This window comes from Nipponia nippon, unplaced genomic scaffold, assembly GCF_047370975.1.
Source record: "Nipponia nippon isolate SJK-2023a ecotype South Korea unplaced genomic scaffold, ASM4737097v1 scaffold_14, whole genome shotgun sequence".
Classification (NCBI taxonomy): Eukaryota; Metazoa; Chordata; class Aves; order Pelecaniformes; family Threskiornithidae; genus Nipponia; species Nipponia nippon.
The window spans coordinates 4,284,731-4,308,037 of NW_028262330.1; the positions used below are offsets into that span (position 1 = coordinate 4,284,731).

General features: G+C 38.2%; 1 protein-coding gene across 11 annotated transcripts in view; it reads left to right on the forward strand.

The window, feature by feature from the left end:
- STXBP4 (syntaxin binding protein 4) overlaps window positions 1-23,307 on the forward strand; it is an 82,654-nt gene that overhangs the window by 51,431 nt on the left and 7,916 nt on the right. For all 11 annotated transcript variants that reach the window (XM_087750614.1, XM_087750620.1, XM_087750624.1 and 8 more), the window contains one exon: window positions 11,187-11,244. In XM_087750614.1, the coding sequence (XP_087606740.1) occupies window positions 11,187-11,244 (58 nt within the window). The remainder of the gene's footprint in view (window positions 1-11,186; window positions 11,245-23,307) is intronic.

Here is a 23,307-nt window from a genome sequence, read left to right on the forward strand (position 1 = left end):
CAAAATTGTGTTGAGTTCTGTAGTTGAGACCTTCCTGTGGGAGACAAAAATGGAATAAGAAGTTTGTTTGTTTTAATATATATGCACACCAGCTTTTATGCCCCCAAATGCTGTTCCCTTTCCCTGATAGCTTCATGTTACTGATGCGTATGAAGTTTGGGCTTTCCTGTACTTCCAGAGCCTTTTCTGCTGAACCAAAGGCTCGCTAGACATACCCCGCTTGCTTTTGTGCGGCTGATTATTCGCACCTAGGGTAGTGCTTTGCTTTTGTCTTTATTGGGTTACACCCAATTTATTTCAAACATTTGATCCAGTCAGTCAAGCTCTTACAAAATCCTAATCCTGTTTTTCAGTGCCATTTCAAAGAAACGTCCGTTTACAGATGGGTTTTAAATCCTGAATGATCCCTGAACTCTCCTTTCTTGGACTAACCCCACATTTTGTTGAATGTGAGGGAGGAATGACATTGTTTTCAACCTAACCGGTCTTACTTGTGGGTATTGTTACAGGACCTAGAAATTAGACCCCACTTGTTTAATCTGCTGTGCGAGAATCAGAACATTACAACTTGTAATTATGTACAAGCAGAGAAGCTAGATAAAAGGTGACACTAATGAGGATGGAATAATTTTCTAGCCTGATCAAATTAAAAATATATTTCAAGTATCAATTATTAACAAGTTGCTAGCTAATTTATTGGTGACTGAGCATGTATGTTATTCCCAGTGTTTCACAGCAAGGAAAAAGACAATTCAATGTCTAAAGCCTGTGTTTAAGACAGTTCTTTAATGTGACCTAGATTTCAGAACTCTGTTGTTGCTGCTAGAAAAGCAATTTATTCTCTCTCCATTCACTTACTTTTAATGAGAAAAGATGAGTCAGCTTTTGAATAGGCACTGTCTGTACTGACTTTCAAATCAAAACATTTTAATAATGAAAAACAAGTAAGTGATATTATTACACCTTAAAATGCAGATGAGCTAACAAGATTAGTGCAGTCTCGTTAGGTTAATTTCCAGCATCTCTGAAGGAAGACTTCATTAAAGAGCAGGCCTTTAAAAGCCTATGGACTCATTTAGTTCATACTGTCACCCCGCTATGAAAAAATCAATTGACTTTGTGCCTCTTCCCATACAACTTGTACTTGCTCTTGGTAACTATGGAGACTGAAGTCAAAACTCTCCAGAATCAGCAGTTTTACTGGATGGTAAATACTTCCTAAATTGTCTCTCTATTAATTTCTGTTGACATAATGTTTAGAATTTTAGTATATTAATCCTTAATTATAGTATGATGTTTTGACATAAGGGAGGGGGAACCTTCCAAATTTCATAGCCTGGAGATGCAAATTGCTGGGAGTCCGAGGAAATACACGGGTGAGGCAGGAACTGAACCTTGAGGTCTCTGTCCCAGATCGGTCTCAAACTCAAGGCTGCCCTCCCTCTTCTTTTGATTTGCAAGCACAGCTCAGACGTAGTCAGCTGGCTACTGGGGGAGGTGGGTGCCCGATGTCTCGCTGTGGGTATGTATGCGCACACCAGTCAGGGAGCGACTGTCACATCATTTCTGGGACCAAAAAATAAAGTAACTACTACAGTACAGAGCTCAACCAAAGGCGTTGTGCCTACTTGTGTGCAGTTAATGCTGAGTTAATTTTCTGTGGCTACAGAACTACAAGCATCCTGAGAGAGCTGGATTAAAGCTGGCGGGGGGAATGATCAGACCTTTGTTTCGAATGTCAATGTATGCTACAGCTCTCAGGGCTCATCTTGTCTAAGAGGGTTGGTATGCTTTTCTGTCAGTTCCTTCAGTTGTCACATTTTTTTCACTTTTTTTCAGTAGGTAGGAGTGAGAAGCTGAGGGCTAGCAGAGTTACTTAGACATATATGGTGCACAAGTGTGATAATTTAAATGGAAAGAAGTACAGAGAAAGTTGATTGCCAAGAATGATATAGGAAGCTTTTTAAAAGTGTACTTTAAGGAGAATTTGCAAGAGGAAAACATAATTGCTTGGTGCTTATGAAGGAGACCTAAATGAGGTACAAAATGTACGTAAGTCTCATACTAGATCTACTACCTCACACCATAAAGCGTATGTATCATTAACTGGGAGTTCAGGATGGAGATTTTGCCTTGCATTAGTGATTGCTACAGGTATTCTGTTTGAATCCTTTACAGTTAAGGTAAAGTAATGTATGCTAATTTAGGCACGTGGTGGATTTTTTTTCCTTCACATTTATAACAAAAAGGGAAGGTATCTATCCTAGTTTCTAAGAGCTTTTGACGTTATTTTTAAAATATGCTGGCTTTAAAGTCATGTCTTCCTGTAAATAAAAGCCTTCTTTTATTTATGTGTAGCTACAGTGGTTTTTGTCACAGGCTAAAAGGATATCTTGTGTTAATGTATTTTTACAATTCCTGCTTCAAAAGGAAAAAGTATTTCTTTGGACTGTGCTTACTGTGAAACGAACTCAGCAGAGAGTAGTTCTGTGTCTCTCAATTGTAGGTGGCTCATGCCAGCCCCCTGCGCAATTTAATTTCATCATCAGTGCAAAGAAGTAAGATATTACTTAGCAAGAAAGGCATATCATGTAATATTATTGCTTTTTAAATCTCAGACAATTTCTGATCAATTCTAATTTTAGACAGTCATTTTAATTTGTTACCAATGAACGCTTTCTAATTAAACTTATATTTAACAATCACATGCGTCAGTGAGCAATGTGAGATGACAGTGATGGAAGTGGGTGGATAGCACAATAGATGGTGACAAGAGAAGTTGATCCAGTAAGGAAGGGAGGAGACGGATGAATTCCGGAACAGAGAGTAATCAGGGGAGCAAGGGAGGAGGGAAACTGAAGAAAAAATAAATGGTTTAGAGCTGGGCCATACAGGGAAGTATTGCAGGCCATTCCTAATTACCTAGTCCTGGTGGTGCAGAGGCTGGTAGTTCTGGAATAAGAATGTGTTACTCCAGATTCTTTTTGATCAGCTGGAAGTGAATTGTACCAATTCAGAACAAGAATGTTCTCAAGAGAGTATTTACTTCTATGAATTTAACCTTTTTTTAGCTTACATGGCATTTGTGTAGAATTCCTCAGTTATGGACCATTTTATAATAAATAATGTGTTTTCTGTCATCTCTTCAGCAGTTAAAGATTCGTAGGTATAAACAAAATGAATTTCAAATTAGCTTATGCAAATATTCCTCAAAAATTGCTTTGTAAATTGTAGTGTATTGAGTCAGCAATGGAAATAACGTGTTCTTGACCAATCACAAATAGACAGCATGTTAACAGTCAATACTGGAAGACTGTAGAAAGAAGCCTACAATTAATTCCTAGAAAGGCATATTTTTTTCTAAAAGCTGGGTAAGACTGAAAAAATGTAATGGGGAACATGCTTGCCATTTTTAAGACCTTATCAGGGAGCACAACTACCTATATGATCCTAGGGTACTGTCTTTCTCTTGCTGTGTCACTAATTGAGACTCTGTTATTGGAGCCTTTAACATTAAAATAAAACATCTTTGAGTCAGCAAACTAAAGCAGATGGGAGCCACTAGAGGATAAGGAGCACTGGTATGATTTTCTTTTCTTTGCAGCCTTCTCTGTGAAAGAGAGAGATTTCTGCATTCTGCAGATTTTCTGTATTGCCTCCACCTTATCCACAGATTCTCCAGCCACAATAAACAAAAGAATTTCGGGGGGCTGGTCACTGCATTCTCACGTATTTTCACTGGACAGCCAGTAGCATCTTAGCAAGAAGCAGTGTAGGTGAAAAATACAAAAATAATTGTTAGATAATCGGTATGTTTAATGCATTTTAAAAAGCAAATAATATGAGCCAGTAGATTGTGCAAACTTCAACGTTTGGTCAGAATGCGCTAGTCTTAAACTCCTCTCTGCTTTCATTATCCCCTACCTTTGAGGGCTTGTGCTTTCCCGACTTAATGACTAGACAAACGTATTACATTCATGACCAAACCAGCTATGATGTTGAAGGACGTACTGCGTAAGGTGTCCTGGCCTCCTCAGAATCCACTGTTGCACTTCTGACTATCAACTGTGCGGTATGTGAAAAGGCATTGTAAGCCAAATGTGATACACGCTGATTGTATTATAAACATATTGAAATAACAAGCTTGCTTTTCAATGTAAGTTGCTAAATAAGTCCTTTTTTCTGAAAGGTGATTACATTACAAAGATGATAATGATTAGTAGTACCTTGAATTCCTTTCATGTCAGCATTTCAAGGAATGCACGTTTTCTTTGGCTTTTTGGATGCTTAAAGACGTTCCCAGTTTCTACATCTACACCAGTACTTGGTGTAGATGCTCAGATTCTAGCCTGTGACTGTAAGTAATGGCATGAAGCTTCTGTTTTACCTCTGGGCTAAAAGGAGGATTTATCCAAAAGTCAGTGGTTTTTTTGTCAGTTGCTGGTGGCTTATTTACTTTCCCTGTTCTCACAAAAGTCTGTGTCTTCTCCAGTGTGCCTTAGAAGAACAGCTTCTATTTGGTGAAGCAGACAGCTCAGTACTTAATTTGCTGTACTCTTCCCGTTCCCTTTATAAGTCAGAATGCTTTATAGTAATGTTACTGTGAAGTGCGTGCCGCAAGCTCCGGTGACTTCTGCCATTTCTGTATAATTGGTTGTACACATTCGATTGCCATCAACTAAACAGAAGAAAGTATTTTATTGCCCTTGTTAAATGTGTTGTGGTTACGTTGTACTTTCACTACTAACCTCCTGCATGGATAAAAATGAGCATTGGCTAGACTGCTCACTTCTCCTTCTAATAACGGTCTGAATTGCTTGGATCCTACAGTACCTAAACCTTTTATTTGAAAGGAGAATATTAGTCTTTATTTGAAAAATAGGTAGTTTTGGGGTTTTGTCATATTTCCAACATTCAGTTTCTGAAAAGGTACATTTTTGAAGTAATGTTTCAGGAAGATAATTCTTTATCCATCTTGAACACACATAGCAGCAACCTCATTGCTGGGGTGCCTGTAGCTCTCGCTCATTTCTGAAGAACTGAAGTGCAGATGCCGGGCAGAGTTTGTTCTACATTTGGCTTTCCTTATTTGTAAGGTAGGAGAGCAATATGTCTGCAGTCATGTCTGATCACATGCACTGATTGAGGTCCTTCTTATTTCCTTAAATTAGTCAGTTGACTAGTCATTGTTCATATATTACAATTTCAGTTGTATCCATACTGTTTCTAATTAACTGTACCGAGTTATTCACAGACAAGTATTAGAATAGAAGAAAAACATTTACAACAGTTTGTAATTTCAAAATTACCATAAAGATCTTAAAGTTGATTCAATAATCCTTCAGGATGAGAAGCAAACTATTTTATAACTCTCATTCTAAATTGTAACTTGATACGATGTAACTGTTTTAATAAGAGATTAATAAGTTTGCCAACATAGATGGGTCAATATCTTATGATTAATAGGAACTGGGAAAACACAAGGTCATCTTTCACCATGCCCTGAATATCCAAAGTAAGAAAAATACTTTTTCTGAAACATGGTTTCTAGGAACAAGGCTGAAGGGAGACAAGCCAATCTGCCAACCATACTCTAAATTAGTATGAATTTCAGTTGCTAGTATTTCCCAGATGTCTCCACTTGAAAACTACTTATTCCATCTTTGTTTTATTAAATTGCCAACAACGAAAGAAAAAGAACAATTTCTTTAAAATGGAATGTGATATGTGAAAGAAAGGAATGGAATGTCCCCTTAGCAGAGTATTATTCATAAACCGAAACACATTTGTTTGCAGGAGGAGCACTTGAAATGGTCTAAAGTGGCACACAAGCAAATGCCAGAAGTGCATACTCACTTCTGAAAGCTGTTTTTCTGAGCCTGAGTTTTTATACTTCATTCACAAATAAGCAGTAAAATACAGTATATATTATTGACAGCCTCAAAAAATAAAGGGCCATTTTATGCCTGCACCCTGTTGAACAAACTCGGCAAACGAGGCTGGATATTTCTCCACAGATTTTTGCTTTAGCTGTGTCAAATGGCATAACTCACAGAGGAGTTCCTCTGCCCATCTCGCATCATATGATACCTCTAGTCTTATATCTGGGATATTCCCATATTCCAGTAGCACTCGGGAGTCCAGGATCAGATAACTTAGAAATAGTAAGTCAGATCTTCAGCTCTCCATCCTTTTTGCATTGCCTAGGTAGCTCAAAGAGAAGAGCCAAAGGCATTTGGGATCTTAACCAACGAATTTTGCATTGTTATTGAGGCCACCTGAGGAAGGTTTAAGGTGTTGATAAGAGCTGAACTGGTGGATATTGAAGAGAGCTCAGAATTCAAAAACTCATTCATCAAGCAATGGAGGAAACTGTTTATAAGGTCCTTTAGCAAATCTTTTCTATCAGAAATACTTTTAACAGGTAATTCCTATTTCTGGAAAAACTTCCTAATTTTGGAGAATCTTAATAGTAAATGTAAATAAGTCATTAGGAGGTAAATAAGGGGTAGTTCTGAGCTAGATCATGCTCTCTTACTTAAAAAAAAAAAAGTGTAACTGGAAAAGTCAAGCTAGGTAAAAAAATATGTAAAAAGACATCATTATTTCTGTTGTTGGTCAAAGATGTGTTCATTGTGAAACTGAATACTTATACTATGTGGCTTTTGAATTCCAGATCGATATTACATCCCTTAAGCTTGATACTTCATATTAATTCCAGACGAGGTGGTTTAATGATAGAGCCACGAGATTGTTTAGCCCTGCCAGGAAAGGAGTTGTAGCCAGACATCCTCTTCATGGTGGATGACAAAGCTGTGAACGCTGCTGGAAAGAAGTTTATGCTTCACAGAAGAGTTTTGAGGGTGAGCTTACCACCTCTGGTAGGCAGCTATCCCTAAGCAGTCCTTTCAAATTCATCAGTCATGTTTGTGTGACTGCGTATATTGGAAGCAGGTTCTAAAGTCTGCCCTTAAGGCCAAAATAAAGCACTTGAGGACATACTTATCTTTAAGCATCTAAATAGTCCCACTTTGGCCAAATCTAGATGAAATCCTAGTGAACAGTAAATTTTTGAACAATCCTTGTTATAGTCTCTCAATCTCTCATTTCCTTTGAGTAATTTTGTCAGAAAATAGGAAAAATAAAACATTTTGGACTGCAGTGTTTAGATGTTAGGGAAATAACTGTCAGTTTTGAGTCAACTGAATATTCATGCTATGGTACCTGCTTTTATTAGTTTCGTCTGCTGACCTCCACATTTGTTTTTCTTTAGTATTTTTTAACTAACCTATTGGGGAAAAAAAACCCAACTACGTTACTGCGCAGTTTCTAGGTTTGATAACTGCCCAGTAAAATGATGCTTTTTCCTAATTTCTGTATTTTCCTTCTTCCTTCGGGGACATAGCTTGATTGACCATGCTACGTGCAGCTTTTATTGCAGGAAGGCTGTACTGAAGCATGGCATGGGATGTGGTTTAGAGGTGGACCTGGCAGCTAGGGTAACGATTGGACTCGATGATCTCGGAGGTCTTCTCCAACCTTAATGATTCTACAAGGGACAGTGCACGCGTTCTGTCTTGGAAACAATGGGCAAAATCTTCGACATCTGTTGCTTCATACAAATTTATAATTTGGGCTGATGTTTATCTTTCTACCTACTGCAACTAACCAAGTATCAGTGCTGGTGCCTTTTCTTCATCCTTTTAACCCAAGGAAGTGATAAAGACCAATGAAATCCACGCTTTATGAAGTACCAGGAAAATTTTGTTTGCTCTAGGGTTTCACTCCCTTTCTGCTTTATATAATGTTAACTTTCCAACAGTGGTTATCACAGCAGGCATCTTGCAGCTGAGGAGGCAAGCAGTCACCAGGGATTCTGCCTTGCTGCTCGGTGACCAGCTGCAACACTACTGGTACACTTGCAACAGCAAGTGGTTTGTTGTTTTTCACATAGAATTCTAGAAATCTCCTTTGCATTAACCCTAATTAAAGGCATATACTCAGAACAAAATAATGGTAGGTTATAATGTATTTTGGCTAACATGCACTCTCTCGGGAGACTGTTTATTCTATTTGGGCAAAAGGTGCTTTGGACCGTATCCATTTCTTTTGCCTGTGTAATTACTTTTGCAGTTTTACCTTTTCTTTACCTTGCAAAAGATAAATAATCACAAATATTTGAATAGCAAGAAGCTCTGTATTTTCTGCTGCAAAGAAATTATTTTTAAATATTGTAAATCTGTAATTTTTTAAGATGATATATGCAGACAACTGCAACCAAGATGTATTATTTATGAAGTTTCATCAAAGACACTAGCAATTCACAGAAGAAATGATAAATATGTAGGAAACCTAAGACTGACGGAGTTTATATAGGCTAAATCCTGTATCCTTCAGACTATATTTCTGACTGTTTGAACTCCTTTACCTCCCATTTACTCCAGGTGAGAGCTTAGAAGTGTTTCAAAGCAAGTCCTAGGACAGGCAACAAATCTGACCCTGGAGGGTGTGAAAAAATAGAGCACTAGGAAGTAGATCAACTTATGAATGATTCATGGGCAAAGTGAGCTTGAAGGAAGGGAAGAGGATGTCTAGGGAAATACGATGCAAAACATGAGAGCCTCCTGGCTACCATGGGAAATACCAAGAAACACAAGTACAAATCTAACAGTGAAGGAATGGAGTAAAGGGAACAGCAGTGAAAAACTAGTGGAGAAAGAGTAAAAATGTGGAAAATAAAGGCAGTAAAAAAACCTACAGATGTAGGTGGAACTTCTGAAGCATATAAAGAGTGGATAGGATATACAGTCTAATGCATATAAAGTCAAAAAGGCAAATAAAGCTGTGGAGAATCTCCAGAGTTTCATTTATGGGTGACGAATATATTCAGTCTTTTTGAAAAGCACAGTCTTCGTGGTTAAGAAAAGAACACAGAGTATCAGTTGTTATTGCTACCTACGTACCGTTCTTCATCTAGATGAAAAAAAAGACATAATTTTAATCAAATTACTAGTGAAAAAAGTGTAATTATCACTAATGAATGAAACAGGTGATGTAGGGGGATCCATGTGAGCACAGAGCAGATGCTGAGGTTTTATTCATAAGCGAGCAAATCCAGTGTCGTTTGTTTTGGATATGCATGTTGCATGCAGGAATGAGGAAAGGCCAGGGCAGATGAAAGCAACTGAAGGATGAATCCTATTGCCCTTTATATCATTAGAAAATACCCATGTGGAGTAAAGGTCCCATCTTTTCTGGGAGAGGAAGGAAGAACTAGTGATCATGTCTAGCATATTTATAACTTAAAACATCCTTTTCCTTCATTCATAGGAGTCAGAGCCTGAACTCTTATGCAGCAACTACCTTGCATTTAAAGGGAAGTAGCTGTGGGTTATTCTCTCTCAAAGGTAGTAGGTGGCATGTTTTGAGGAACAGATTGTATAGATGTATGCTAAACTGAAAATGGAAGAAGCCTGAGATAAGTGACTAATATAGGGTAAAAGCGAAAGGAAAAAAATCAATCCAATGTGGTTTTTGCTTTTCAAGCTGTACTAAACAGTAATGGCGCTGTTCTGTAATTACCAATTCTTAAGCTCCTGCATTCTGGAGTTTCGGTAGTCTTACTTGTTGCTCTTCACTTGGTGCCTACAGGTATAATTACTTCTCAGATGGTTTGTACTTGCTTCACTGTGCCAAGTCATGATTCAGTAGCTGTAAAGAACTCCATTTATCTTTGAGAACTGAAGTTATCCCTTTCCAGATTTTTAAGAAGTAAGGACCACACTAGAGACAAAGGTGTGATGATGGAAGAAAAGAAAATGAGCCTTTTAAGAAAGAAATTCCAAAAAAAAAAAAATCTATGTGTGCACTTAGGGCATGCCTTGGTATGAAGCAGCTTTCAAAGATCATATGGTGTGTGCAGTCCAGCATATTTTCCAAATAAAAGTTTTAAATCTAAAGCAGGCTCACAGATGGTTCTAATGAGCTGGTCTTTGAGATATACTGTGACTTGAACAAAAATAGTTTTAACTCCTAAGACACTAACATTTCGAGATGAATTTCAAGCTAAAGCACTTGCAGAACAATTTTCCATGCATATTTTAATTTTATATATATATTTCTAGTCTCTAAAAAAGGGAGGTTTTTCAAGACCTTGTACTTTCCTTTATATACGTTACAGTACAGTATCACAAAAGCATGCATCGGGAGCATTTTTACACATAGGCTGATGCTTCTTTCTCCAGCGCTCTTCAAACTCTACATTTGGTTTTGAACGAATAGTAATAAAAAAGGTAAAGGTTTCCTATGAAAATTTAATTTTTAAAGTGATAGAGTATACTGTCCTACTAACAGTATTACTCATCATTCTCATCATTCTCATCATCCAAGACAGGACTTTCAAACTAAGAACAAAATCCAAGATTGAGTTTTTAAGATTAGCATGACTGATAATTACAAAAGGGGAAAAGAGAGCACAGTTTCTTAGTGCATGAAAAAATGGCACCCTTTCAGAATTATTTATTTTAATTTATGCTAAACTTTTCAGTATGAAATACTTTTACTCCCAGAAACATTGCTGTAAATCAGAAAATTAAGCAATTTATTTAGTAAATTAACCTTTGTCAGGATAGTAGACATAGGTAAGTGTACATACAAATATGTGTACATATTTTATCTGAATCTGTCTCTAAGTGTCTTGGCGTTTGTGTCTAAATTCCCAAAGAATTATGTATAAACAAAAAAGCTGGTGATAAACCAAACAGCAGAGGATTTCATTCTGCCCAGACTTCTACCTTATATAGTTATTAGCATCTGTATGTAATAGCTGTAAAAAACAGACCTCAGCAGACCACAGGCACAGGGATTTTTTTGGTCACTTCGTCTAGGTGTAAATGACAACAAAAAGTTCAAAAGGAGTTAACTGCTGCACTCTAATTTGACCAGACTCAGCTTCTACAAAAGAAATGGTAGTAATAAAGATATCAAATGGTTTATAGCTTTGTAGCACAGCAAATATTTATTAAATTGTATTGTTTATATTATTATCTTGCAAAAGTAGCAAGAATTCATTTATGATCTTTTTATGACATGGTTTGAAATTAGAGCATTCTATCTTACACCATTTCAAAACAATGTGCTTTGGTTCACCTGAGCTTTGAGAGACATCTTTCTTCATTTCGTCTTAGGTCTGCCTTATGGATGGGAAGAAGCTTACACAGCAGATGGAATCAAATACTTTATCAAGTGAGTAGTTCTGGGGGAAAGTGGGTCAGAGTTGAAATAAGCACATCAAACTAAACACATTTTTAAACCTAGAATTAATGGAAAAATGAGTAAAATAACAAAAGCTGTCGTGTTTTATATACATCTTTATTACGAGCATCACTTGTTCTTTTCTGGGTTTTGTGACTTCACTGTCCCGAGGGTCCTAGCGGGCTTAGTCACAAATCCAACTGAAATTCAGTGAGAACTGTGTCTCTCAACCCTTCAGATGTCTTTGAAAACCCTAGTCTACAACGCTGAGAACTTCCCCAGTTATGTGTTTGACCCTATAATGGACGCAGGAGATAAGGGAAAAAAAAAGTCTCATCCCCTAAATAGTTTACAAGTATAAACACCTGTTTTAAAAAATGCCCTTATATTTTGGGGAAGTGGAAGAATTCTTAGAATTCTTTTAGATTTTTCGAAGGTAGTGCTCTGGTTTCACCTGAATCTGAAGTTACTCATGGGGTTTTTTTGACGTCATAACCTGCTCCCTTGTGCGGGAATAAGTTGTTCTGTTGCTGCAAGAGGGTGAAAGAACAGGACTGAAAGCATTTAGTTATATTTACAAAATGATCAAGAGATGTCCAGCTGCCATACCATTCATTTAGAAGAAAAGGCATTATACTCTAGACTTTACACTTAAGATGCTAAATGGCGGCTTATTAACTTGAGTATCACAGAATATTGACATTTCACGGTATCCCTGGCTGCAGGTTAAGCAACTTTTATTCCATTGATAATGCCACTGAAGCTGCACCAGGTGCAAAAGCCGCCTCTCATATTCTCCATATGTTCTGCATGTATACTATTTTTCGTTCTTGATTTCTACCCTATGAAAATTATAGCTACGGTTTCCGTAGGGTTTGCTTTCTACATTTTCAAGGGGTTGCCAAAGATAAAGCCATACTGTTCATAGCTGGCTTATTAGAAATACTTATATTAACTAATAGTGAATTTCACTAGCAGGTGTTCACCTCCACAAAAAAATTGCAGAAAAATATGTCTGTATCAGGAGTTACCTGTGATTTTTTTAGAAGATATTGCGAACAAATTAATTTTTCAAAATTGTCCAGAGACTAGAGGAAAGGTGACATTGGTAAGATGTTACAATAAGACGGTGTCTAAAGCATAAAGAAAGCCTCTACAAAAGCTTTAAAAGCAGTAATCATTTGAAGATGTGATCATCTGGGGGGGTGGAAACAAAAGCATTAAGCTTTGGCCTTTGTTATTTGCTTTTTGGCTTTCCTTAACTATAATATTTCCTTAGTGATCATTTTTCTGAAAGACTAGAAGAAAAAATGCAGTGCAAATTCATTATTTACAAAAAATAATAATAATAAAAAAGTATTATTTTTTTAACCAAATCCAAAGCATGGTTTATAGCCTGCTAATAGCTTGCAGGTAGAGAATTGAAAGCTTCTTTACAAAGACCTACTTGAGAAAAGCTATAGGAGTTTGTTGTATACTATAGGAAAGATTTTTTTTCAATTGTGTTCTCTGATTCTAGAGGAAAAATGCATGAAAAAGAAGTAGGTCGTGTTGTATGTCCCAGAAGCTTCAGGAGGTGAACTGGAGAGTATGCTGTTGGTTTTCTCCCAGAATATAGTGAAAATTAATTCATATAATATTTGTATTAGTCCTCTAAAAGATTGAAACAATTGGTGAAAAATACAATGCCTCTCCATTCCATGTGTATCATGAATCACTGTTTAATTAATACCTAGTTATTCTAGCTGCTGAAATTTGCATATTGTTTAATTCTTAGAGATACCAGGAAGACGCTATTTTGCAGGTGGACTTCCACAGTCTTCTAAAAGACAGGAAGGGCAGCAAAGAAATCTTTGCAGTGAGATAAAATTACTTTTATCCCAAACTCTTCCAAAAGTCACGTAAATAACATTGAAGTTTATGTATTAGCTAGCCAAGAAAAGCAGGGACTTTTTTTTGTTGTTTTTTCAAACATACTGCTCTGTTGTCCTTGACTCACCCCGTGGTGCCTCGAGCTAGATGTATTAAAGCAGACATGTTTTTTTCTGCAGCGGTTTCCAAACACACCGTATATGATACTGCATTCCAGCTCTAATCAAAGGGCGGCTTTTATTTTCAGGTAGATGCAGGTTACTACATGGGATTTACACCAAAAAAAAATTGTAGAAAAATAACTTAGGAGATGCAAGTGAATTAAAAGCAAATTTCATAGCAATGGAAGAGCAACTATTAAAATAGAGCACTGTTGCCTTGGTCTCCATCTGTTGATACAGGGAGCCATTATAGGACAGTTGGAAAGTTAAGGTGGATGCTGGATTCTGTTCTGGGTCAAACACTTGCAATGCTCTAGGTTGATACCTGCCTAATTGGAAGCTGAGCTTGAAGATATTATTATCTAGCAATAATAGCAAATAAAATTTAGCAGAACAGAAGAAATCTCACATTCTTGAAACATTTTCCCCCTCTTTTTTTTTTTTTTCTGGTTTTGTTACTGTGCTTCTCATACAAATAGTTATCTTGATGACTCAGCAGAAAGCTAGATTTGCTGAATACGCACAAGAAATTTCTTTCAAGTTCTGCATTTGGATGCTGACCTATTGCAGATGTGACAGAAGATGCATATTAGCAACAGTGGAAGCTCAGCTAGTCTAGGTGGTGGAAGCCTGATTTGCATAAGGCATCGGATGTTTTGCATGTTATCCTCACTTGCTGAAACTACAGATTTGAATCGAGTAGTTCACATGAAAAACCTTTTCCAGGAATTTTTGCCTATCTGATCTTTGGCTGTTTATGACTCATGAATGTTCTCCCCTACTCTTAGTGTGCTCCTAGCGTTACAAGTGATAGTGCCCCAGGTTCTCCCTTGTTGTTACCGTCTGTAATCTGTCCTATAAAGTTCTGCTTGTCAGTCTTTACGCGGCAGGCAAGGAAAATCTATCTATTTTAATCGCAGAGAAGGGTGTGAAATCACCCTTCATGACCACTGGCTAAAAACTTTTATTCTTATGCACGGAGCCGCCACACTGAAGCGGTGTGAAGAGCTCTTAATGCAGTTCATTAGAATGCAATTAACTGAGCATTGCAATCAGACATCATGGTACTTAATACTCCTTTTAACTATTTCCTTATTTTGCTTTCATCATTTCTTCCAAATGCCTTACAGAGTATAAGCCAGGCTTTTTGCATGCTTGAAAATTGATACCTCTTACTACACTTTGTAATGGGTATGAAGTCAGTCTGAGAGAGTTAACTATTTAGAGCAAGGAGCAGGGGTTGCATAAGTCCCTTGTTTCTAGAAGTCCCTTGTTTCTAACGTTGAAGGGTAGAGATTTCATGATGAAAATTCTACCCAACGCTGAAAATACCTTTTTCTAGGAGGAACTTAGCTTGAGGTGCATCTTAGCAGCTGATCCTTTTCAGTAGGATTTAATCTAATTGTTTAAATGGGGATCAGCAGAATAGTTGATACTTTACAGCCCTGGTACTAATACTGTAACCTTCTTGTTCTCTCTGGCTGTGAATTTCAATCCTTTCATTCTTTGGTGTTTAGAACAGCCAAGGCCATGAGGGGCTTAAGAGTATTTCAACAGTAGCCCACTTCCACGTCTACAAACAGACAGAAAAACATGTTATAATTCCTGAAGCGTAGCCACAATTAAACTGATCTTATATGTGAATTGTCAGTTGTCTTAATATGCAGTTAGGCTGTGAGGCTATATAGAAGCTGCAATGGCTCTGTTTAAATCCACGACAGTTTTACAATATGCTAAGGACAATCAAATATTATTTTAATTACTGGTTGCCTTCAGTTCCAATGTGCTTTATTGGGCCATCAAGTAGCTAAGTCCATAAATCTATATGTTATAAATCTAATGCAGTAAACACCCCGGAATGGAATCTTAATAGCACATAAGCTTGAGACAGCTTGCTGTGAAATTTCCATAAATATCTCTGAAGGGGGTGTAGCAATATGAAGTGCATGAGAAATCAGAGTTTAAAAGAAGCAAACCAGCTGGCTTGTGTTACACACTAAAGTGAAACCCACTTATGTGAATAACTGACATGAATAAAACATTTACATGGCTGTATTCCTAAGAGGCTGAACAGCTCACTGTACCTACCGCGGAAAGCTGTATCTTGTCGATGAATACTCACCTTAAGTCAATTTTTGAAATCACCTCTTTTATTCAGGAAATCATTTCAGTCTCTCAGTAAATTATTTTCAATCAACCAGGTTGCTAAGATCAGTCATAAAGTACTGGTAAGTGTGAGAAAACTACCTTTTTAGACTGACGTGATATCTGTGCTAGGCATTAAGGTCATGTGTACAGGTTTACCATGAAATAGCAAACTAATGTAAGCCTCTCTGAGTTACATCTCAGTATGCATTGGAAAAAAAGCCAGTTCAAGTGTCTGACTAATATAATATAAAATAACAGTTATCAGAAGAACAAAAATTACACCAGGAGACTAAAAGGGAGGGATCAGCTTCATTGCTAGTATAGCTGTGCTTTTCCCCTGCTGGAGAGTAAAGGTTGAATTTGGCCCCGGATATGTTTTAGGATAACCTGGTGTACTTTGAAGTAATGGAGAGCACTATTTTATTTTGCATGTAGCAATAAAATCAGTCATTCATACATAGCACCAGATTCATGGCCCATCGATTAATGCGTAATAGAAACACATTACTGGTGCCTGTTTCCTCACCAGTTGACATTTGGTATTTCTGTCACTGTTTATATTAGCCAGTTTGGTTAAGAAGAGTTGAGATTCTGACCTCCTTTGCTCGGAGTGATAATTCAATGTAGCCTAATGGGGTTTTCAGCAGACCATTGCAATTCCAAAATCATAGAATAAAATCATAGAAAAGTCTAGATTGGAAGGGATGTCTGGAGGTCATCTCGTTTAATCTTCTGTTGAAAAGTAAGTTATCCAGAGCCCTGTCAACCAAGTTTTGAATGTTTCCAGTGAGAGAGATTCCACCACCCAGCTGGGCACCCTATTCCAGCGTTTAGTTGTTCTCACAGTGAAGAATATTTTCTTAACGTAGACGGAATTTCCCCTGAAGCAACTTGTGCCCATCGTTTCTTGTCTGTCGCCACACGTTTGAGAGAAGAGTGCCTCCATTTTCTTTATAACTACCTCTTGGGTATTGGAAGACTTTGATTAGACACCCACACCCCACCCCCTGAGCTTTCCCTTCTCTAGCCTGAACAAACCCAACTCCTTCACCATTTCTTCACGTGCCAAGTTCTCCAGCCCTCTAATCACCTTGGTGACGCTCCACTGGATCCTCTCCAATTTTTCCAATGTCTGTCTTGAACTTGGAGGACCAGTGTATTGAAGAAGCCCCACATAACAAGGTAAAAAAGTTAGATATTAATTAATTTTACTTAGTAGATGAGTAACATGGCTGTTCTTCCGTTAAGAGAAATGCAATTACCGATGTTCTAGTATAAATTCATGTCCCAAACAGACATTTTATCTGTAAAACCCCGAAACGCAAAGGGGCTAGTAAGCCCTCATAAAGTATCATCTACATCCAGATGTGTATTTATGCAGTTACCAGTCAGCTGGGAGGCATTAGGATGGGAAAAGTTTTGTAAGTAAGAGAAGGTTCCTCTTGTTCACTTTTAAAGCTAATCATGTGGCTGGTTTTGCCCAGGCTTAGTTCAGGTGTAACGTTGAATGGGTTTACTAAGTGGTGTAACCGCTATTAGAACAAAATTTCACTTTTGTTGTCTGCTCCGGCATTAAAGTCCTCATGAAGCCACAGCACTGCGGCAGTGCAAACAGAAAGCGTGTTCTGTCACTGAATGGATTTTGTGAATTAGTAACTTCTGGGTTTGATTTTTAAATAGGAGGAAGAGTCTATGCATAACTTTGCTCTCCCAGTGAAGTATCATATATGCTAATTAACTAACGGTTATACACCGGTGGTTTAGAATCACACAGGAACAGCATAAAAAAGCATAGCTGGGACACTAATTTTTTCCCAGAAAACCCATTATAGTTAATCTCTTCCATCCTCCCACTATGTTCACCTTTAACATATGGCAGCTCTGTATCATGAGACTGGCACCTAAAATTAGGTAGGGCCTTGCTATTCTCCCTCCCACTCCCACCCACTCCTTGCATATGTATACAGTTTGTAAGGACCAGCTGTGAATTTTGCCCCTGTAAACACTGTTTTTTCTAGCTTTTTAATAGGACTAGGTTCCAACTATTCCACATTAACTGTTATTTTCCTCAAGAACATTTGTCTTAAATTAAATTTTCCTGAAAGACAAGAAAAAGTTCCCAGATACTTCAATATTTTGGGATCTTTTCCCTTAGATGTATTAGGGTCTGTGATGTTTTCTATCTTATACCACAGGGGAAACAGTAATATTTGATTTAGGGTTATCTTTCAGCAGTTTTATCTAAAAATCAAAAGTTTCACATGGAAGCATTGTCTGCTTCACTGTGACAAAGTAGGCAATGGAAGTGCTCTGATAGCATACCAGTACAACTGAGAACAGAATTTGGTTCATGTTAAGTAGGAGCCTACAGTCAATACTTGTAAAATACAATTAATAAAAACCACACATGATGTGTTTGGTAGCTTTTGAAATCATACCTAACAAATCAGGCTTCCACTTGAAAAGCCAAGACATCATACTTATATATCTTATAATATTCTATTTTGTTTGGTTTTGCTTGGGAAGGAGGCATCGTTAATTTTACTGAAAGCTGAGCATTCGCAGAAACTGTTTATGATTTTATGACTGAACTAAGAATAGCAAAGCATGTGTGATAGATGAAGAACTTCTGTAGTATAAACATTGATGTTTTATAGCACTAGAGCTAAAGGTATCATCATAAGAGGAAAATAAATCACAGCTGATTTTCCTTACTGCATGCTAAATTGAAAAAACAAAGCTGTTCCTTTGATAGGTGCACTCGACACATTTCTACTGCATTATAAAGGAAGGACTCAAAACCCAACATGCTGAGGTGCGTTCAGCTTCGCCTCTGCTGTCCCATTCCAGTACATACTAGCGTGTTACAACGTACTAGTTATCTGCAGGTTATCTAAGTAGTGGTTGGAGTGGCCCTTCCTAGAAGAAATCAAGTTCAATGAAGTTCAAATCATAGCAGAGCTGATCTAGAAGTAAACGTCTGTATGTTTGTTTCAGTGAGTTCAGAGCAGCAAACTAAGAAAAACCGTGATCTGCCGTACTGAACATGCAATCGAAATTCCCCCGGATTGAATCCAGTACCAGCTCTGCTCCCAGCTCCCTGTATAGCGGTAGGCAAGCTAGTTGCACCAACATTATCAGTTATCAAAATCATCGTTGTAGGTGTCCCCATCTTAATAACTTTTATGTTTTGTGAGTAGGAATGGGTATTTTGAGGCGTGGAGTGCCCTCTGTTTTCATTGAGTTCAAAGAAAGATGCAGTTACTTTGCATCTCTTAAAATGGGACCTTGCCTATTTTACATGTCACTCAAAAATAGAGGTTGCTTTCGAAAATGTTTCCTGTTACCTGTCATCCTCAAGTCCTCCTATCTGAAAATAGAGGAAAGAATGGTTATATAGTTACAGAAAGTTGCAAATATTTAAATAAAACTGGCGGAGCACTAAACAAGTGGTACTTTTTAATGTATAACGATCCAAAGCTCTCTGCATCCATCAGCTCAACGCCAGTTCGAACACTTTCAGATGTCACCATATGAATTTGGGTAATCCTGACCTTTTTCTCTGATTTTTGGATAACCAACTTGAGACAACTCAGAGAACTTTTATTTTCACAGTGTGTTAGTGCCTGCCATCTGAAGTACACCACTCTTTGCTGTGTCTCAAGTTGGTCACTAGGAATAAATATAGCCAGAAGTAACAGTCCTCTTTCTTTGAAAATCATGCCCCTTGGTTGTTCTTTGTTCACAGTCACTGATGAATGAAGAAAGACTTCTTATAAAAAGACACAGCAATGATTTAGTGTAAGATATTTTGCTAACTAAAAATTCTTGAAGACTTACAGATAGCCGGGATAAGATGAAAATTAAAAATAATTTCTAAGGTTTAGAAGTGGTTTATTGCCAGGTACTTGGGTTGTAGGGAATTCAGTTTCTCTGATTTTTCACTGAAATAATTTTGCATGACTATAAGGAAAATAACCTCAGATGTAAAACTAGGAAACTTGGCACTGGATTTTATGATAACATGAGCTTGTAATACAAGAATGTTAAGACCTTAAGCTGCTTTTGGTTGGGCAATTTTTTTTCCTGAGAGGTTGTTTGTTTTTTAATAGCAAGAACCAAAATGGAGAAACATTCTTTCAGCTTCCACAGATAACTGCACGCTCTGTCCAGGTTCTGGCCTATCATGTAAGGCAGCTGTTAAAATTTCTTCCGTGAGAAAATACATGAAGCTGAAATTATTTTTTGCTCTAGACCTACAAATCCTACTGAAATCAGTGTGCTGATTTTTGCTACCTCCGCTGGGTAGTTTTCACCGATGTGATCAAAGGTGTAATTCTCTCCTATCTAGTTACTTCTGTGAGTAGGAACGGAAATGTGAAAGTTCAGACTCCTACTAAATTTTCCTGTTAGGGCAGGATTTGGCACTTGTGGAATAAGTAAGTCACGTACACCAGCAGTTCTGAGAGCTCCCTGGGGTTTGGGAGAGCCATCAGAAGGAGAACAATGCAGAGCAAGGTTTTCTCAGTCTGTGTTTCATCTGAAGCATGGGCCTAAGCCATCGCTTAGGCTTCAGTTCCTTGTAGTACACATGTAGTTTCAACATAAGCCTTGAGCATGCTCCAGGCTGTGGTAGAAAAAAAACTTACGTGATCTTGGCCTAAGTCTGCAACATCTATCTTATCAAGGTAGCAGGCCTGTGAGGATAAGACAGGATTGATATAAAGGGAGCAAACTGGTTGCACAATTCTTCACAAAACTAACACTGCTGATCTTTATGTTCTGGTGCATCTGCAAAGAAACTGCACCAGAATTTTTATGATGTTCACTTAGAGACACAGGATTATGAGTAACTGCATATATTAAAACAGCACTGTAATAGCAGTTGGCTAATACTGGGCTGAGACAGATTTCAGGTAGTGCTTTAAAACTGAAAAGTTTGCATATCCTGTCACTCAAACCTTTGGGCTTATTCAGCCTTGGCTCAGATCCTACTGTTATTACTGGTTTTGTTTTAGATTGGACCATTTGTTTATTGTTGACAATTTTTAATGATATAGCACACGATTTGGCTATCTAAATCTTCTTCCTAGTGATAACTGCCTTCTGAAATTGCTCACAGATTTTCCTTAGTAGACAAGTGTTTAATCGGTTTAATCAAGGAATAAATAGCAAGACTGTCTTCTGGGGTTTCACTTTATATCCCTCAATCTTTAATTAATACTCAAGCAAAATCTGCGATCCCTGAGGGAAAGACAAGAAACATTTATGTCGCCTGAGGACACAGTTCCATGAGGTGACACATGCTCTCAATCTTATTACAGCCAATAAATGTTAAGGTCACTGCCATCTTCCAGGACCTGCCCAGCATCTCCTGGGGTACTAGGATATGCTGTATGTTCCTTTTGAAACGTTGTCTTGAAAGAGCGTCCAGTCTTAAACCAATTTTAACAAAAAGGGGAAAGAAAAAGGAACATTTCATTTCAAATAATCAGATTTTGATAAATACAATATAAAACCCCTTCCCAAACTGCCTATAGGTTCCATGTCTGGAAACTGTCTTCCCCAGATGCTCTCAGAATTGATTGATTATATTTGCATCAACGTCACTCAGTTGTTTTATTTTGTTCTAATTGCTCATCTACTAAATTAAAATCCTTTAGTTACAGTTCAGTGTAAGTTATTCCTTGCAGATCCTCCCAGTATTTGCTCTTGAAAATAGCAAGAGTTTTCAGTTGCTTGCCTTGGTATCCCCTTACAGCAGTTAACATTTGCTTTCCAACCACTGGCATCTTCCAAGGGGATACCAAACATGGCTGATATCACGGCTGGGTCTGCAGGTGTGTGCTGCCTCTCAGAGCTTATTTCATGATAAACATTGGCACTGGAGAAACAAAAAATTAATAACAAGTTTAAATTCATAAGGGACAACAGCAAAGTGTTAAAAGCACTGGCTCTTGAAAGCTGAGAAATAGCTCTGCTCTGAAAAATCATACAATCCTAAATAAACTTAGGAACGCAGTCACAAAACGTGTCAGGTGCAGCACCAGTGACTACACATCATAGTCAGTCTGCTTGTGCAGATTGTAAAGCGATTTAGAAATACCATCAGGTAGAGATTTGAGGGCAACAGAATTAGCACACTTCCAGCATTTAGACCATTCTGTGTACCAAATCTCGCTGTATTTATCTAAACCCCACAGTCATGGGAGGGGGCTGGGCGATAACTAAAATGTCTGTGATTGCCATGACCCTCTGGTCTGCCTGCAGGAGTGGCAGCTCCCTGGTACTCCCTTAGATACTCCATTGCCACCTGCTGGCATGAGGAAGGGTGATTCTGTCTCACCCTTCCAAGACGTGAAGGTCTTCAAGGTGCCTGGTGCAAGCTAGGACTACTCCATGTTTGTACAGGGTCTGTTTTGGACGGTACATTTTCTTATTGTGCAGTGTTTCAGAAGGTGCATGAGGAACGTTGACCATGGCCCAAGAGACTTGCATTAGCAAGTTAGAGAGTGTAAGTAAAATAGGGATGAAAGAGCTGGGTACCTTCTCAAAGGTGCAAGATTTGGGACAGCGGCTTTTAAAGAGAAAAAGGTGTCCTTGCAAAGCAAAAGGCTATTCTCAGCACAAGGCGAACAGAAACAGAAAGGCCCAGCAACAAAAGACAAAGGCAGTAATTAAACCTTGCAAAACTGTGTGTAGACCAGCAAAGAGCTAGACAGACAGATTCTGTGCAAGAGCAAGCAGGGAAGATGGTCTAACCTCTAGATGAAGGATTAAGTTTCAAGATCTTCATTCAGTGGTTTTGTTCTTTATGTTCCTGTTGCTCTGGCCCTCGTTAGCCTGCAAACCACCACTGCATGGGGGCTGCATACTAGTGAGTAACACAGGACCGCGTAGTCCCCCACAGAGCTAGTCATCTAGCAGATGGCATATACTCCCTCCACAGTAACTTCAGAACTTCCCACTACGATATGCATGTAAGTCTAAAAATGAAAAAGCACAATATGAAATATATTTCTGGGTAGTACAGAGCATGTCCCCTTCCAACCCATTGCACCTACATCTGGCAGTGCTATTTGCTGCATTTTTTTAATGATTATTTCAAAAACAACAGTGAAAGTACTAAGGGTTGAAGCTTTCGGAGTGTGCAGTTTCCTAGGTCTCGGCCTTGTGGCTGTCAGCAGTACTACACTGCGGCAGTGCCTTTGCAAAAAATTTCAGTCGTGCACAGATCGCTACAAGCTCCATCAAGCATCAGTACTCTTTAGCTGAGCATTATTGCATTTTAAAGGGCTAGTGAAGTTTGGGAAATCAAAATGTAAGATAAGAAAGGTTAAAAGTTTAACAAAAGTAATAGTATGGCTTAAATGGATCCGGTTATTGGGTATGTTCTTTTAGGGAGGAAAATAGCTACCTTGGGTTTTGTGTTATTTCACAGGAGCAGTCCTTTCACTTTCATCTTCTTCAGTGCTGCTCAATTTGGTAGAGCAGCACAGGGTTCATATGAGGCCAGAATTTGTCTTTCCAAGTTCAGATACAACTAAATTCTATTTGGCCCCTAATGAATAATGCTCATTATGAGAGTTTGGCTGATTAATTGTTTAAGGCTGCATCTTGTCTCCTGAACAGATCGCAAACAAATGGGTCTTGCACTAGACTGCTCCTTTTAAAGCTAAGTAACCTTGGTGCACTGGAAAAATTCAGCCAGGTGTTACGGATGTGGTCCCATGTCAAAGGGGAGAAAAAAAGAAATGAACCACAGCTTCAAAGAATACCGCGTGAGTGCTTTGCCGCTCAGCAGCCTGCACAGTGACCTACAGCAGTCGTGCTGTCTGCAAGACTCCTCATGATTCCCTGTTAGGCCCCAAGC